The sequence below is a fragment of the Danio rerio genome, chromosome 19 (assembly GCF_049306965.1).
Source record: "Danio rerio strain Tuebingen ecotype United States chromosome 19, GRCz12tu, whole genome shotgun sequence".
In the NCBI taxonomy this organism is placed as follows: domain Eukaryota; kingdom Metazoa; phylum Chordata; class Actinopteri; order Cypriniformes; family Danionidae; genus Danio; species Danio rerio.
Window position 1 is genome coordinate 27,138,030 of NC_133194.1, and position 16,616 is coordinate 27,154,645.

Consider the following 16,616-nt stretch of genomic DNA (forward strand, 5'->3'; position numbering starts at 1 on the left):
GGTCAGTCCATCTTAAGTGGTCTAAAAATTGATATGGTTTAAAATTTTCTCTCTGTCTCTCTCTCTTGCTGTTTTCTCTCTTTCTTTCTTTCTTGCTAAATTTGCTATTCATACATGTGAGAAACACAGAACAAAATCATGTCAAAGAGATTGTTTTTAATATTAATAAATTCAAAAGTGTTGATAAAGATGTTGATGTTGCTTTTGAATTTGATAAAAGAATTTGAAGATCTAATCACTTTTAAAATGATTTGATGTTGTCAAGAAACTTTGTGCTGTTTTTGATGGGAATCTGTTTTTCTTTATGATGCTATTTTATAATGTTAATTACAGTGGCCGAGAGAGCTTAACATGCTGCTATTTAATTACGAGAAATGCTAGCAAATTAAAAAAAGATCTTCATCTGTTGACAGCACATGTGTTGCAAACAAATCAATAAAACACAAACAAATCAGTAAAACACGCTGCAACACAACACAAACAATTTACAAAACTGCACTGCAAATTCTCACAACACTTTCAAATAGCACGGAACACAATGGAAATGTTTCAAGGGGACATTAAAATGTGACAGACCCAGCTATTTAGATTATGGTTATTTAGGTTAATAAAATACAAAAGACAAGGATGTTAATCAGGATGTTAAAATAAAAAAATTTAAAAAAAATAAATAAATAAAAATCACCATTCAACAATCGCCTACGACTTCAAAACAATAAGGCTGCATCTGAAATCCCATATGTCCATACTATATAGTATGCTAAAATCAGTATGCGACCTGAGTGGTATGTCTGAATTCATAGAATTCAAAAGTAAGTATGTGAGAAAAGACCCTTTTCACATTTCCACGTTTCTCAGTAACATCATAGTTGGGAAAATTTAAAGAGCAGCGAATGGGAGAGTACAACAAATTGGCCGTTTTCCTATATGTACATATACGTTTATATAGGTTCTTTCCGTGTGGGAATAAAAGAAAAACTCCCTGATGAGGTTATAAAGACTTTCAGAAAAAAGGGGAAAAAATCGTGTGAGACTGATGACGGCAGCCAGAGGAGAGAATAAGGTCAAATATTCTGTCCTGCCCCATAGACGCTGTGTTAGAAATGCCTTGCACAAGTGGCAATTTGTTTTTTTTTATAATTTGAAGCAAAGATGATATAAAACATTTGAATACATATAACTCTTTATACATTTTTTTAAAATCTAATCTAAATATCAACCTAATCTAAATATTAATCTAAATATTACTTTCAAGGATTTAAGATGCTGATGACTGTTAAACATGTCATAACAGGCTCGTGAAAAGAAGCCAGTACCCGGATAACCTACTACTTCCTGCAAGATTCAGAAGTGCACATTGGATGGATGCTACGCTATCCCATAATGGCCCGCTAGAGAATTCATGAAAAGGAGTGAAGCGACGCTACTCATGTGAGTGTGTCACATGATCATGACAAAATGGCAGGTGTAGTATGCTCGAGTTCTATTCATACTGCACGTACATACTGTATACAACTTACTTTTTTTAACGGCCGAGTAGTACATTTAAATACAGTAATTACTACTGAGTAGTAGGCGGTTTCAGACGCAGTCATAGTCTTGGGTTTTTGGGTGTTATGAGAAAATTCAGCGTGCTTTCGTAACTTGTTCACCTTATGAAAAAATGCAGCACGTTTTTTAAATTTGTTTGCATTGTAAGAATTTGGGGCGACGCAGTAGGTAGTGCTGTCGCCTCATACTGTAGCAATAAGGTTGCTGGTTTGAGCCTTGGCTGGGTCAGTTGGCGTTTATGTGTGGAATTTGCATGTTCTCCCTGCATTCACGTGGGTTTCCTCCGGGTGCTCCAGTATCCCCCACAGTAAAAACATGCAGTACAGGTAAATTGGGTTGGGTAAATTGTCCATAGGATATGGGCTTGAATGAGTGTGTATGGATTTTTCCCAGAGATGGGTTGCAGCTGGAAGGGCATCCGCTGTGTAGAATGTGTGCTGGATAAGTTGGTGGTTCATTATACTGTGGCAAACCCCAATTAATAAAGGGACTAAGCCGAGAATAAAATGAATGAATAAATAATTGTAAGGATTTGCAGCACTTGTGCTGTCCAATGGATGAAGATCTTTTCTCAATTTGCTGGCGTTTTTTTCTACTTGCATGTGTTTTCTTAAATTGCAGCATGTCAAGCTTTCTCGGCTACCATAGTTAATGTATGTATAGTCATGAAGTTAATTGTTAATAAAGTTTTTTTTTTATAAATTATTTCTCTCTTTCACCAGAATAAGTTCTTAACCAAACTCAGCATGCATAAATATATGTTTCATTCAAAAGAAAATTAAATAACCCAACGCGAGACAGATCTGAGTCAAACATATATTTTCAAACGAAATTGCGTTCAAAACTTAGCACTACACAAGTGCATCATACTAAAGTGCTGGAATTTCAAACCCCAATCATTGCATCCTACCACTTTTCAGGTCTTATTGGGTTAATTTGGCAAAGCCATATGAATGCACTGTGGACCAGTGAAAATAAACAATATCCCACTTTTCATTATTTAATTAAATGCAAAAGATAACAATCAAACCACGGCTTTCAACAGTTACTGAAAATTTACTTTGATTCTGTCACATTGTAAAATCTCATTTAACTTTTTTGACATTTATTTTTTTTTAGACTGAATGGATGATCAGGTTTTCAATGAGGTTGAAACCCTTTTATGTAAAACTTATATAGCTTTCATCTATTTTTCACAAAACAGATTTTACATTCGACTACACCTGTTCAAAAATAGCCTTTTTTATTAGTTGAAATAAAAAAAGCAGTAGTATCTCAAACTTTGTCATCATCACGCCATCTGCACTTGTCATGTTAAGGACTTTTAAAACTTACGTTACATCTCCAGCGTAGTGTCGGATACGAAAATCTCGATTGAACTCCATAGTCTTGTCAGCGGGACAGAGCTAACAAGAAAAAAGTAAACTTCAGTGGTCAAAACATCAACGTGGACTCCATGTGTTTGTAATTACATGAATATAACGTGTAAGAGCACTGCCACCTTCTGACCCTGCAGCCACAATGCAGAAGTGTGCAGTTCAACTAAGGCAACTACTGTACAAGTATGGTCAAAAGAGGGAAGCCGTTTTGCTTCACAATTTAGGACAGGCCTACAAACAAATGTTGATAAGATGTGACTAGAGGAGTGCTGAGGCAGGACTTTACTTCAAAAAGTAATTAATTACTAATTACATCAATAAAATCAAAAGTAACTTAATTTTTTATTAAAACATTTAATTACTTGACTTAATACTACTTACTACATGAATATAAATCTCAATGCATAGAATTTAAATTAATTTGAATTCTTTTAATTTAAGACATTTTGACATTTTAGTTAGATTTTTTTAAAAAAAAATACAAAATAATGTAAATAATATAATTTGAAATGACAAATTTCCTTCTTCATTGATAGTTAATCATGTGTAATTGTGCATATTTAGCATTATTAATAACAAAAAAATGCAAAATGATGTGAGTGGGCTTAACAAACCACCTGTAGAAACCCTCTTCTCTCATTTGCACCTGACACTTTATCTAAACTCCAACTTACAAAAACTCAATTAGAAAAACGATGTTCACTATAAATGTACCACGTCATGTTGCACTGCTTGCTTCCATCTTGAATAACTCTTTTTTTCACAATATTAAACCTTTAATATTAACCCTCTCTTGCACAATATCTTGCACAACATTGCTCAGTCTTATCTGTATAGTTAAGTATCTTATAGAATATAGCAGTTATGCATAGTTTCTTTTAAATAGCTGTTACGTCCAGAGTTGTGTTTGTATTTATGCATAATTTATGTAGCAATGTTGTCCTGCGAGACACAACATTTCGTTCATCTGTATGTCCAAACATGTAGCGGAATGACAATAAAGCTCAACTTGACTTAAAAATATAAAATATATATCTCAATATGTCTATTTTTATTTAAAGCTTGTGTAGTCAACTTGATCAATGTTATCTTATTTAGCTATACTTGTTTTAGCTATAGCTTACACTCACCGGTCACTTTATTAGGTACACCTCACTAGTACCGGGTTGGACCCCCTTTTGCCTTCAGAACTGCATTAATCCTTCATGGCATATATTCAACAAAGTACTGGAAATATTCCTCAGAGATTTTGCTCCAAATTGACATGATAGCATCAAGCAGTTGCTGCAGATTTGTCAGCTGCACATCCATGAAGTGAATCTCCCGTTCCACTACATCCCAAAGGTGCTCTATTGGATTGAGTTATGGTGACTGTGGATGCCATTTGAGTACAGTGAAGTCATTGTCATGTTCAAGAAACCAGTCTGAGATGATTCGCACTTTATGACATGGCACGTTATCCAGCTGGAAGTAGCCATCAGAAGATGGGTACACTGTGGTCATCAAGGCATGGACATGGTCAACAACAATGCTCAAGGCATTGACAAGATGCTCAATTGGTACTAATCCCCAACACAATTACACCACCACCAGCAGCCTGAACTGTTGATGCATAGCAAGATGGATTCATGCTTTCATGTTGTTGACGCCAAATTTTTACCCTATAATCCAAATGTTGCAGCAGAAATCGAGACTCATCCGACTAGGCGAGGTTTTTCCAATCTTCTATTGTCCAATTTTGGTGAGCCTGTTGTGAATTGTAGCCTCAGTTTCCTGTTTTGACCTCTGGCATCAACAAGGTGTTTGCGGCCACAGAACTGCCACTCACTGGATATTTTCTCTTTTTCAGAACATTCTCTGTAAATCCTAGAGATGGCTGTGCGTGAAAATCCCTGTGGAGCAGCAGTTTCTGAAATACTCAGACCAGCCTGTCTGGCACCAACAACGATGGCACGTTCAAAGTCACTTAAATCACCTTTCTTCGCCATTTTTATGCTCGGTATGAACTGCAGCAGATCATCTTGATCATGTCTACATACCCGAATTCATTGAGTTGCTGCTATGTGATTGGCTGATTAGAAATTTACATTAAACAGCAGTTGGACAGGTGTACCTAATTAAAAGGCCAGCGAGTGTATAATTAATCTGCTAAATATATCTCAACTTTTCTAAATCTATTTATACAAACTACACTGTAAAAAATGCTGGGTTCCACACAATTTCTTTCATATTGTCATAAAACAAATTGATTAAATTAACTTAATTCTTTTAACAAATTTAAGTGGATTGAACATAAAACAGTTAAGTTGTTTTATTAGAGTTACTAGTTACTTTATAACTACACTCAATGATAATGAAAGAGTGAGTGCTTACTTTCCGGGAGGTGTAGTGAGGATGCTGGCCCAGCTTTTTGTTCATGCTGTCCAGGCAAACTGTATCTGTGACTTTCCCTGCAATGAGACAGGCTTCATCCAGAACAGAGATAATCCCCTTATGAGGCTGCTCCACTAAATCCACAATGATCTGATTGTTAAAGTATTCGATCTGAGGAAAAACCATAGTCCAGTTAAAAATAAAAGATACCTGGATTAAGTTGTGCTACTTTATGTATTTGTGCATTATGCTCACATGTTGCCACGTGATTCCCTCTCTCTGGTACTCCTCCTGCTCCTGTCGCAGAATTAGCTCAATGAAGAGCTGCTGTAGCTTTTCATTGCAGTAGTTAATGCAAAACTGTTCAAAACTGCAGTTAGAAAATGGAAAAATCAATCAGTTTCAGCTATAGTGATATTAACCCTGTGAAGCCTAATATGTATGACAAAATATGTATATGGATAATATTTAAATAAAACCAGTGTAGTTAGTGTTCATCTTGAAATATATATTACAAAATAATAATACTTTAATAATGTATTCGTAACAGTGTTAACAATAAGTTATTAATGTGTTATAGATGCTAGCAAAGACTTGACAGCAACAAGGCGTGTGTATCATGACATGAAGGAGTGTGTTCAACTGTTTTTTCAGTAAAGTTTTATAATGATTAATTTGTTTACATGACTTTCCAACTAAAAAATAAATTTTTTCCATGCATTTTGACCAATCATTAACCATGATTTTATTGTAAATAAATCATTGTTTAATTATAGTAAAACTATGGTTATAGTAGGTTATAGGGAACAGGGTATTTTGCTGTATAGATTACCACTTGTACAATTACAGTACTACAAATACTATGATTAAAGTATGATTAGTGTATCAAAAAATAATTTGTGTTTACAATTGTTGAACTTCAAAACTGTTCTTTTTCTTTGTTACTGTGTTCTTTTCATATATAGTGTTTCTTACCAATGTGATGCCGCCATCTACTGGCCTGGCATGCATAATACAGCATTTTAGTAGTTCTTGAGGTGTCAACTGTGTGAATGTTGATCATTTTAACAATATTGTTGTTATGTAAACTAAGGTACCATTAGAAACCTTGTTTGCTTTGAAATGAATAAAACAGTAGGCATTATAGGGTATACAACTACGCAAGGTAAAAATAACACTGACCTGTTATTGTCAAAGATCTCAAAGCCATAAATGTCCAGCACACCAATAACAGTGTTCTTCCCGTGGAGGGCAGGATTGTAGTCTTTTACTTCAATAACGCCATTGATCCGACCAACAATCCATGCAAATAACCTCTCATATAAAGCCTTAAAATGAAAGCCATATCAGAATTACAACATATTATATGAATACAGCACAGACATATTACATTTAATGTGGTCATACGGGTCATACACCAACATTTTCCCTCCTAAGCTCCACTAACAATATTTTAGTTTCCACCCTCTCCATGACATTGAACAGACATTGTTGATGTACTGTGGGTGTTCATGCAAAAAAATGTCTTCACATTGATAACCAAAATGTACCCTTATAATCTCTAAAAATAAGACCCTAATAATTTTTGAAAATACAAACCACAACAAATAGAATATTTAAAAAATGTTTTTTATGTAGTTTAACCAGGGTAACCAAATATTATTACACACATTATTTTGCTACACTAAGTGTACTTATTATATTTGCTATATATATAGCAAATAGATGATGCATTTAACGATACCCGTTAAGCTCCACTTACAATGATTTAGCACCAAAGTAGCCGGTTTTACATTTTTCACCCTCTCCACACTAAACAGGCATTGTTGATGCATTGTGGGTGTTCAGACATTAATGTATTCATGCTTTGATGTCAGTTTAGTTTCATAATGAGCTGTTTCTGCAGTAATATACTTTCTGGAGAAGGACTTTGAGTTCTGAAAGTTGGTAGATGTTTACAACACACTGCTGGAACTGCTGTTTTTCAAAAGATGAAGGAAAGTGACAATTTTCACTTGACCTCTTTAGGAGTACTTGCATAATATGAATAATGGGACATTATTCATGTTATGATGAGGCACAAATGAAGTTTCTTTAACCTTGTTTTATACCTTGGCAAAAGCGTCTCTTCCATAGCTAGCTTCCTGCTCGCTGTGTCCTTTTTCAATGACCTCTCCACCCCCAGTAGCCACTGTGCGATACAGCAATGCTTTTCTTGTGTTCTCAGGCTCTGTGGACGTCAACTCAGAAATGTTTTTCAGCATGTCTTCTCCAACCAGCACGACATGTTCGCCATCACTCGTAAACTGAAGGTTACCCTGAAACAGTAACATCACAAAAGCTTAAAATTAGTAGTTTTCAATATAAAATAATTTCAAATAATACTGAAACAATATATAAACTAAGCTAAAATAAATTGCAAAATTTGTCGTTACTCTTTCATTGAAAAAAAAAAAACTTAAACTGAAAAAGGTCAAATTAAAGGTGCAGTAGGTGATTTGCCTTAATGCTAACCGGTTAGCATAAAATCTTTGGAACACAATCCCTCCCCAGCTGTCCAAAGCTACACCTTCTGAAACACGAACGGACACATTTAAGATGACAGAGACCCACTAGATCATGTCATTCGCCAGTTAAAAAACTTTATAGTACTTTAAAATACTACAATTCTGAATAAAAAAACTGTATTATATCTAGCACATTTTCAGTTGTGTAGTTACCAAGCAAAACATGTCATAATGTGGAATATTTCATGCATGCAAGAATTGCTGCTCTTATTCTCTAATGCGCTTTGTCCTAAACCGACTACTGTATAGTGGGTGGCCGCCGGCATGCAGAAATTACACTTATTGCTAAGCCATGCTTACATGATATTTCAGACCGAATATTCAGAGAAATGTTAGCATGGTAAACAATATAGTGAGCATGTCACAGGTTGACATTGTTCAAAAATAAACCAATATGAATAAAAAAACAACTTTACCTCAGTGAAACAGGCTAGGCGGAATAACGCTATTTACTGATGTTTTGTTGTTAAGCTAAATCGACATTACCGATGCTGTAAAAGGTCCCTTATGAAATTATGAAAAAATAGTCTCATCAATCTTTCTCCGGAAGATTCCAGTGGCTGAACAACACCAAAGAGGATAGAATCACCAAGAGGCGACACTGTAGTGCAATTTGAGTAACTAGATGCTGCTAGATGCCACTAGATGGTGCGACGGATATTCAAGATTTAAAATTTCAATAGAACAACAGCATATAAATAGTCTGTAAAATAAGCTATTGAAAGTACTGATGATTGTAATATTAAGTGTTGTATTGTCGACGTTCAGGTTGTATCTCAGCTTTAATGCGCTTTTTTAAATAAATAAATAAAAAACAGAGCAGCTGCTTGCCATCGCGACAGCAATAAGTTCCAATAGACGGCCGATCGCTTTCACTCCAGAATGGCGGAATCACGGGGCTGTCACTGGGCGCAGCTGTTGCAATGGAACATTCTATTGAGTGTCACCTCTTGGTCATTCTAAGCTCTTTGACAACACTTCTGTGCATATAACCCAATTGTAAAACAACACAATCTTCATAGGCTTTGCTTGTCTAAAAGACGTTTAAAACATAACATTACCTGTCTAAAAGAAATACTTCAGCCATGGGGTCATCCTGACAGTTTGGGCTACTTATGGACTACTTATACTACAATTACAGGAATTGTCAGTCCGACAAAGTTTAATTGGATGAATATTTTTTAGTCTTATATCGGAATATAAAAACACATATAAACACATGTAGATCATTTACTTTAATCATTACTATTGGAATGTGAAGAGACTGTCAACCAGCACAAAAAAAAAAGATCACCTACTGCACCTTTAATCAAACTTGACTGAAAATAAACTAATGAAAAGCAGGTATTGCTTTTCAATTGTGGGTCAACATAAGCATTAAAAAGACAAATGTATGGCAGTGGCCAGGACAAAACTGAAGTGTACTCAAAATTTTGGCCACATCTGTAAATATGCAAGCTGATTTCTTCATTTAATTTGTAGCATTGTTGCTTGCTTTTTTAACCGAGAACAATTGATATCATAATCTTGGACAATGGGACTATATTGTAATGTATGAGATAATAAAAGTGGGAATAATGAGTGAATTATAAAGTGAAATTTGTAGACCTAGAGAGTCATAAAAGCTACAGTATAGTCATTAAAACCTTTAATACTACATTTTGTGAAGTGTTATCACAAACCATTTAAATTTATCTGCAATAAACAACATTAGGAAAATTAATTATTTTAAAAATTCATGATCATTTATACAATAGTTTCTCATAGATCTATATTTGGCCAACCTAGTCAACCTAGTTGAGAACTACGGCTTTAAATTTTGGCAAATATTGATTTACCAAAATATCAAATTAAAAGCTACAAAGGCAAAGAAAAAATGTCAGAAAGCAATATTTCACAGCATTTGTTGTGAGACTGACCAGGTGTAGGATGGTACTGAGGGTCTTGTAGATGGAGCTGATTTCTTCAGCAGTAAAGCCAATCACCTTTAATGCTGCCATCACAGCTTTATGACATTGGGAGTCATTATTGGATGCCTTTGAGGATAATTTTTGCAAAGGGGAGAAAAAAAGAATGACTAAGACATAAAAACAACATTTTGTGCATTTTGCATCACTAATATTGGTTTTAAAAAGAGCACTAAGCTATACGTTTAGTCTTGAAAACATGTATAAACTACACTACTGTACTACTGTAGTTTTTGATAAGTACTTACAAGTGTGACAGAAGCTCCTTGACTGGTGTAGGTATATTCAGCAGGATCTCTCTGTAGATATAAGGACTTGAGCAAATCATCAGACCCTCCTCGTAACAACTGCATAAACACAACACGTGAATATTAACTTACATACTGAATAATGTAAAAACAGTTTGCGCAGTATTTGGCACTCTTTGAGTAATATCATACAATCTCATTTACTAAAACTTGGAAGAAGGTCTCACCTGATAAAATGAATGGAAGTTTCTTTCTCCTTCTTGCTGCTGAACAACTCTTGACTGTAAAAACAGCATAGTATTTGCATTAAATTGTTATTTCTGTGTCTTACATTGATTAAAAAAATAAATAAAAATTGGTAAACAATTGGTAATGATGAATGTGCCAAAACAAATCTCTGTTATTTTTTGTAAAGGAAGCAAATCCTAAAAATGAAAGCTAGTCAAAATAACATCAATCGAACACCCAAAAACAGTATTTATATACACTTATATTTACCATGCTGAAAAAAGCATATGCTGATGGTAAGGTATATGTTGTTTGCTGGTTTATGATGGTACTTGCTGTTTTTTTGCTGGTCCTGACCAACACATGGCCAACAAAGAACTAACCAGCTTAAACTATCATAAAACATACGTTACCAGCAGCATAGTTTTTTCAGCAGTTAGCATTAAAACATTAAAACAGAGTTTTATGCTGTTAATTATATTAAGAATGTTTCAACTGCTTTTTCAGTACATTTTTTACATTTCACATATAAATCAATTAGGCTATGTTACTCATACATTACATCATAATGCCACATAATGTTGTTTTGCCTGTGCACATGGCTCTGAATGTGGGATTGGCTTGCATTGGAACAACAAAAATCTATTTCAGTGTTCTACTCAATGACTGTAAAGAAAATGTGTTCTACTGATCACAGCAACAACATCAACAATAAGCTAGCCTACAGTACCTATTTGGGTGCGTACTATCCCTTTAACGCAAATTAATTAGATGATAATGGTCAATGGTCCTGATTCAAAACTAATAATTCATTCATATTACTTTAAAAAATTATAAATTCCATATTCAGATGCCAAGGTCTTGATGCTTTGTATTGAAGCAATCCTGAATTCTCACTTTCTCCAGCAGGTAATTGTTGATGTGTCCTCCCGTAGGATCTCCATTAAAGTTGAAGTTGATGTCCATGTATTTCCCAAAACGACTGGAGTTATCATTGCGGTTGGTCTTTGCATTTCCAAACGCCTCTAACACACAATTGGACTTCAGGAGCACGTTCTTCACACTGTGGCAGGATACAAATAAAGTCATATGAAAAAACAATAAATGTGTAAACAATCGTGTTTTTTCAGTCAGTGGACACCTACGGTGTGCAATAATGAGCAATGTTATACTGCCATCTAACGACAGTCAGAAGATATAATTTTAAATTTGTTTGAATGTGAAACATTTTCAAAGCGGATACATTTTTATCTCTAAATAAATTTAATTGCCAAACATGCAACATATCTGTCGTCAGATAATCTGTTACACAGTATAATATAGTGAAATACATCCAATTAATCGATTTATATAAGTAAATGTAAAGATTAAAAAAAAAAAAACTATTGGAGCTGTCAACATCTCCGAGAATCTGACCTCTCGACCTCTGCCCTCTGGCTAGGGTTGGTGATCGCTGCAATGTATTGCATAATATATTTGCTTGCCTCGGTCTTGCCTGCTCCACTTTCACCTGAAACACAAGGAAATCATTTTATCAGTTTTATTCTATCTCATAAAAGGTACTGAGCAAACTATGCACGGTTTATTACACCATATAATTTCACTGTTGGTCCTCCTAGTTCTATAGTTTTAATTAAAAGAGCACGAAGAAATAAAAGCAACGCTACTGCTGTACTGTATATGTAAATTTTTTTCAGTTTTTTCAAATCTTTGTTAACCCTTAAGGTGAATGGCCAGTGAACATTTTAATAGCAGAAATAACAATTAATGATAAAAATTATTTTACAGATTCATATTTTTTAATAAAATGACCCCAACTTAAAAAAAAGAAATATATATATATAGTTTGCATGTTCTCCCTGCCTTCACGTGGGTTTCCTCCGGGTGCTCCGGTGAATTGGGTAGGCTACATTGTCCGTAGTGTATGAGTGTGTGTGTGAATGTGTGTGCGGGTGTTTCCCAGAGATGGGTTGCGGCTGGAAGAGCATCCGCTGCATAAAAACTTGCTGGAAAAGTTGGGGGTTCATTCTACTGTGGCGACCCCGGGTTAATAAAGGGACTAAGCCGACAAGAAAATGAATGATATATATATATATAAATCCGGTTTTAAATCGGATGTGTGCAAGCATTTCGGTTAGGGGTGTTGTTGTTGACATCGCGCACGTACTGAATAGCGGTGTTGTCGCGTCGGGCTGGATGGAGGGTGTGTCGCGTCGCGGGGGTACTTTTGATCATTTTGGAAGGGCACTTTCTATCCAAGACTAAAAAGGGCATGTGCACTGCACAGGTTGAGCCCTATGTGTGCACTTGCCTGCAAGTTGGGGAATACGACTAATAACAGTCATGGGGACTGCAGAAACACAGCACACTGTTCAGATTGATGCAGACATTGACTTGTACCGCAAAGAGACCTCTATCTCACTCATGGCTTGTCCTCTCAAGTTGGGGAAAGACAATGCACAACGTTACCCACTGCTGTCAACCTGGGCCAAGTCATATCTCTGTCCCAGAAACCTCCGTCCCAAGTGAGAGGGGTTTTTTCTGTTGCAGGGGACATTGTAAATGACCAGAGATACCAGCTTTTACCAGATTATAGTTACTGTATATAATTTTCCTTAAAACCCATCTCTATCTAAGTGAGTGAGTGAGTGATTAAATGTTGAATGTGATGAGTTTTCAACAATACTAAATTGAAACTTTATTTTTTTACATGGTTTAATAATTTTTTGTTATTAAAATTGAAAAATTGAAGTTCCTGTTTCAAAGCTCACAGATAGATGGCTAATTTGTATGTCATTGACACTTTTGGCACTTTTTTGGGGTATTTTCATTAGTTTTGTTTTTCCTGTAAATGATTCAATAAATACCGTACCGTGCCATTCATACCGAGGTATTACCGTACCGTGAAATTCTGATACCGTTACATTCCTAATATATATATATATATATATATATATATATATATATATATATATATATATATATATATATATATATATATATATATATATATATATATATAATTTCCCAGAGATGGGTTGCGGCTGGAAGGGAATCCACTGCGTAAAAACTTGCTGGATAAGTTGGTGGTTCATTCCGCTGTGGCGACCCCAGATTAATAAAGGGACTAAGCCGAAAGAAAATGAATGAATATATATATACATACATACATATATGTGTGTGTGTGTGTGTGTGTGTGTATATAGTTAAAGTCATAATTCTTAGCCCACCTGAATTATTAGCCACCCTGTTTTTTTCCCCCATATTCTGTTTAACGGAGAAAAGATTTTTTCAACACATTTCTAAACATAATCGTTTTAATAACTCATCTTTAATAACTGATTTATTTTCTCTTTTCATTTTTTATTTATTTATTTTTTCTATTGTCATATGTTTATGAAGGCTGTAAACTTATAGGGTACAATGATTGTCTTAGGGGTAAATTTTGACCCACCAGCTATCGGAAACATTTTTACACCACAAAACCTACAGGCACACACATGCACACAGATATACACCCAAACACATAACTTTTAGACCCTTAGGACAAACCTTAAGACCATACAAGGACTATACAAGGTCATCTGAAGGAAAACAAATCACAGAGATTACAAGTGGTGCTTGAATAATTTAACAGCACATTCTCACTTTTGGGCTAACAGCTCATTTATCAAGGAGATTAATGTCATATTGCTAATGCCTGTGCAGATGTATTAGTTATGTACCTGAAATAACAATGCATGTGTCTTTGGCTCGTCTTTTCATGGCTTTATAAGCTGCATCTGCAACAGCATAGAGGTGAGGTGGATTCTCATACAGTTCTCTTCCCCTGTAGTCCTCAATGACATCCTTCCCATAGATATCCAAATGTCTGTAAGGGTTAACGGACACCACTACTTCTCCAATGAAGGTGTAGATACGACTCTTCTCAAACCTGAAAACAACAGCCATATGTGTCAAGCTGAACAGGCAGAAATAGCTTTAACAAGACTAGACTGTTTTCCTCCCACGTGCTGGTCTGGTTTAGTTCCTGATGACCAAATAGGCACATTATGATACATATATATGGTAACATTATTAGATTTGTTTGATTGTTATTTTATCATAAATTTTAATGTACAGTGTTCAGCCTATATAAGTATATCCCTTACAAATTTATCTTTTAAATTCATATTTTTAATAGAAAGCTATACAATATTATATTTGTGCATATAGGTTAGATTAGTCAGTACTGAAGCCAAATCTGGAGATAATTTAACAAAATAACTTATGATAACGGTCCAAAAACTACTACACCCAAATTTATGTTTTAGAAAAATATTAAATGCAAATTTAAAATAAAGGGAAAAAGAAGAAGCTAAAATATTGCATTTTTTAATTTTATTTTTTATTTTATTTTGTAGGTTGTAATTTATTTTTGCAATGTTTTGCTTGAATTTAATTGTATAATCTTTCAATTTCTAAATATGTTTAATGAAAAAAATAATTTTTAATAAATATATTTGTTTAATAAATTTGTTTAGTTTAAATACACCAAAATACATTGCCTATATAAGCTGAACAATTGATAAAATATACATTTTTAAAATAAGGTGTACTTAATTATGCTGAGAACTGTACTTATTGTTAAAGAAGATTGTTAAAGAATCCTATGTAATTTTGTTTCCCAAGAAAACATACCTTGCATCTTGACTTGGACAAATAAGACAAAATATATTGAGGAATAACATGTCTCAAGATGATTAAAAAATCCTGTAAGTTGCAATTTTATAGTTATTTAGAACAAAAACACTCAAAAGCCATACGTCTGTTTGTTTCTTTTTCAAATTAACTCTAAATATAATGACAACAAGTTGAAAGTTCTATTTTTTAAAACTCATAGCCAAAATAACACATTTTACTTATATATATTACATATTGACAAATTTTGCTCCATTGAGTTTATTCCCTAAATTTCCCATGCTTCATCTTCAGAATGTCTTAAATAATCTTACATGAACCTTTATAAAAACTATAATAAAAAAAACTGTCTCAATATATAGCTTTTATTTACAGTTGAAGTCAGAATTATTAGCCCTCCTTAGATTTTTTTTCTTCTTTTTTTAAATGTTTCCCCAAATGATGTTTAACAGTGCAAGAAAACTTTCATAGTATGTCTGATAATATTTTTTCTTCTAGAGAAAACTTATTTGTTTTATTTCGGCAGAATAAGAGAGAGGGGTCTGGCTGCAGACCTGGTGCAGTGCAATCTGGGCTGCATCCAATGCTTTTTAATGGGCTCCCCTAACCCTATGAATAATGGATTATTCATATATATATATATATATATATATATATATATATATATATATATATATATATATATATATATATATATATATATATATATATATATATATATATATATATATAATATATATATAATCCATTTTAAAGTCCAAATTATTAAACCCTTTAAGCTATATATTTTTTTCGATAGTCTACAGAACATACCATCGTTATGCAATAACGTTAACGTTATACAATATGCTCTAACCTGCGTAGTTAACCTAATTAACTTATAGTTAAGCCGTTAAATTGCTGTTAAACCTTCTCCTAAACATTTCTTAAACTAAGGAGATGGTCATTGATTTTAAAGAGAGAACACAAAGCAAAACTAGTTTTACGTTAATTAATGGGGAATAAATTTAGTAAGTAACAAACTATAAATATTTGGGTTTAATGTTGGACAATAAACTGAAGTGGGATGTATGCACTGATTGTGTAGGGAAAAAGCTTCAACAGAGAATGTATTCTTAAAGACATTATTGTCTTTTAATGTTGACAACATATTGTTGATCATGTCTTGCAACATTTTGTTGGTATGGACATACTTCTGAGGCCCAGAAGTGGTCACTGGGAAAGCTGGTAACAGCAGCCAGTAAATTGTTGGGAATAAAACTAAAGAGCATTGGTAGAAAGAATACTAAATAAGGCTATCATGATTGTCAATGATGAGAGACATCTTTTAGAAACACCTTTCAATTGTTACCATCAGGTCTTCGATATTTTGTTCCCAGGTGTGTAAGAAATAGGACAAAATTATCATTTATACCCCAAGCAATTAATTTTTTAATTTCCTCCTCCCTCAGTTGATGGCTAGTAGACTGGATATTTATTCAGAGAAGGGGGTTCCATGTTTTTAAATGATTTATATATATATATATAGTTAACTAAATAGCTAACTTGTTAACTAACTTAAACGTCCCTTTAAGTTGTATAGAAGTGTCTTGTAAAATATCTAGTAAAATACTTTCTACTGTC

General features: G+C 34.0%; 1 protein-coding gene across 3 annotated transcripts in view; it reads right to left on the bottom strand.

Moving 5' to 3' along the window:
• myo1g (myosin IG) overlaps positions 1–16,616 on the bottom strand; it is a 107,542-nt gene that overhangs the window by 89,290 nt on the left and 1,636 nt on the right. For all 3 annotated transcript variants that reach the window (XR_012394704.1, XM_005170069.6, NM_001045221.1), the window contains exons 2-12: positions 14,039–14,247; positions 11,730–11,823; positions 11,211–11,376; positions 10,313–10,366; positions 10,086–10,184; positions 9,790–9,906; positions 7,415–7,621; positions 6,486–6,631; positions 5,559–5,673; positions 5,304–5,474; positions 2,887–2,957 (exon numbers count right to left, since the gene is read on the bottom strand). Coding sequence is in view for 2 of the 3 variants with exons in the window: in XM_005170069.6 (XP_005170126.1) it covers positions 2,887–2,957; positions 5,304–5,474; positions 5,559–5,673; positions 6,486–6,631; positions 7,415–7,621; positions 9,790–9,906; positions 10,086–10,184; positions 10,313–10,366; positions 11,211–11,376; positions 11,730–11,823; positions 14,039–14,247 (1,449 nt within the window). In the remaining variant the exon portion in view is untranslated. The remainder of the gene's footprint in view (positions 1–2,886; positions 2,958–5,303; positions 5,475–5,558; positions 5,674–6,485; positions 6,632–7,414; positions 7,622–9,789; positions 9,907–10,085; positions 10,185–10,312; positions 10,367–11,210; positions 11,377–11,729; positions 11,824–14,038; positions 14,248–16,616) is intronic.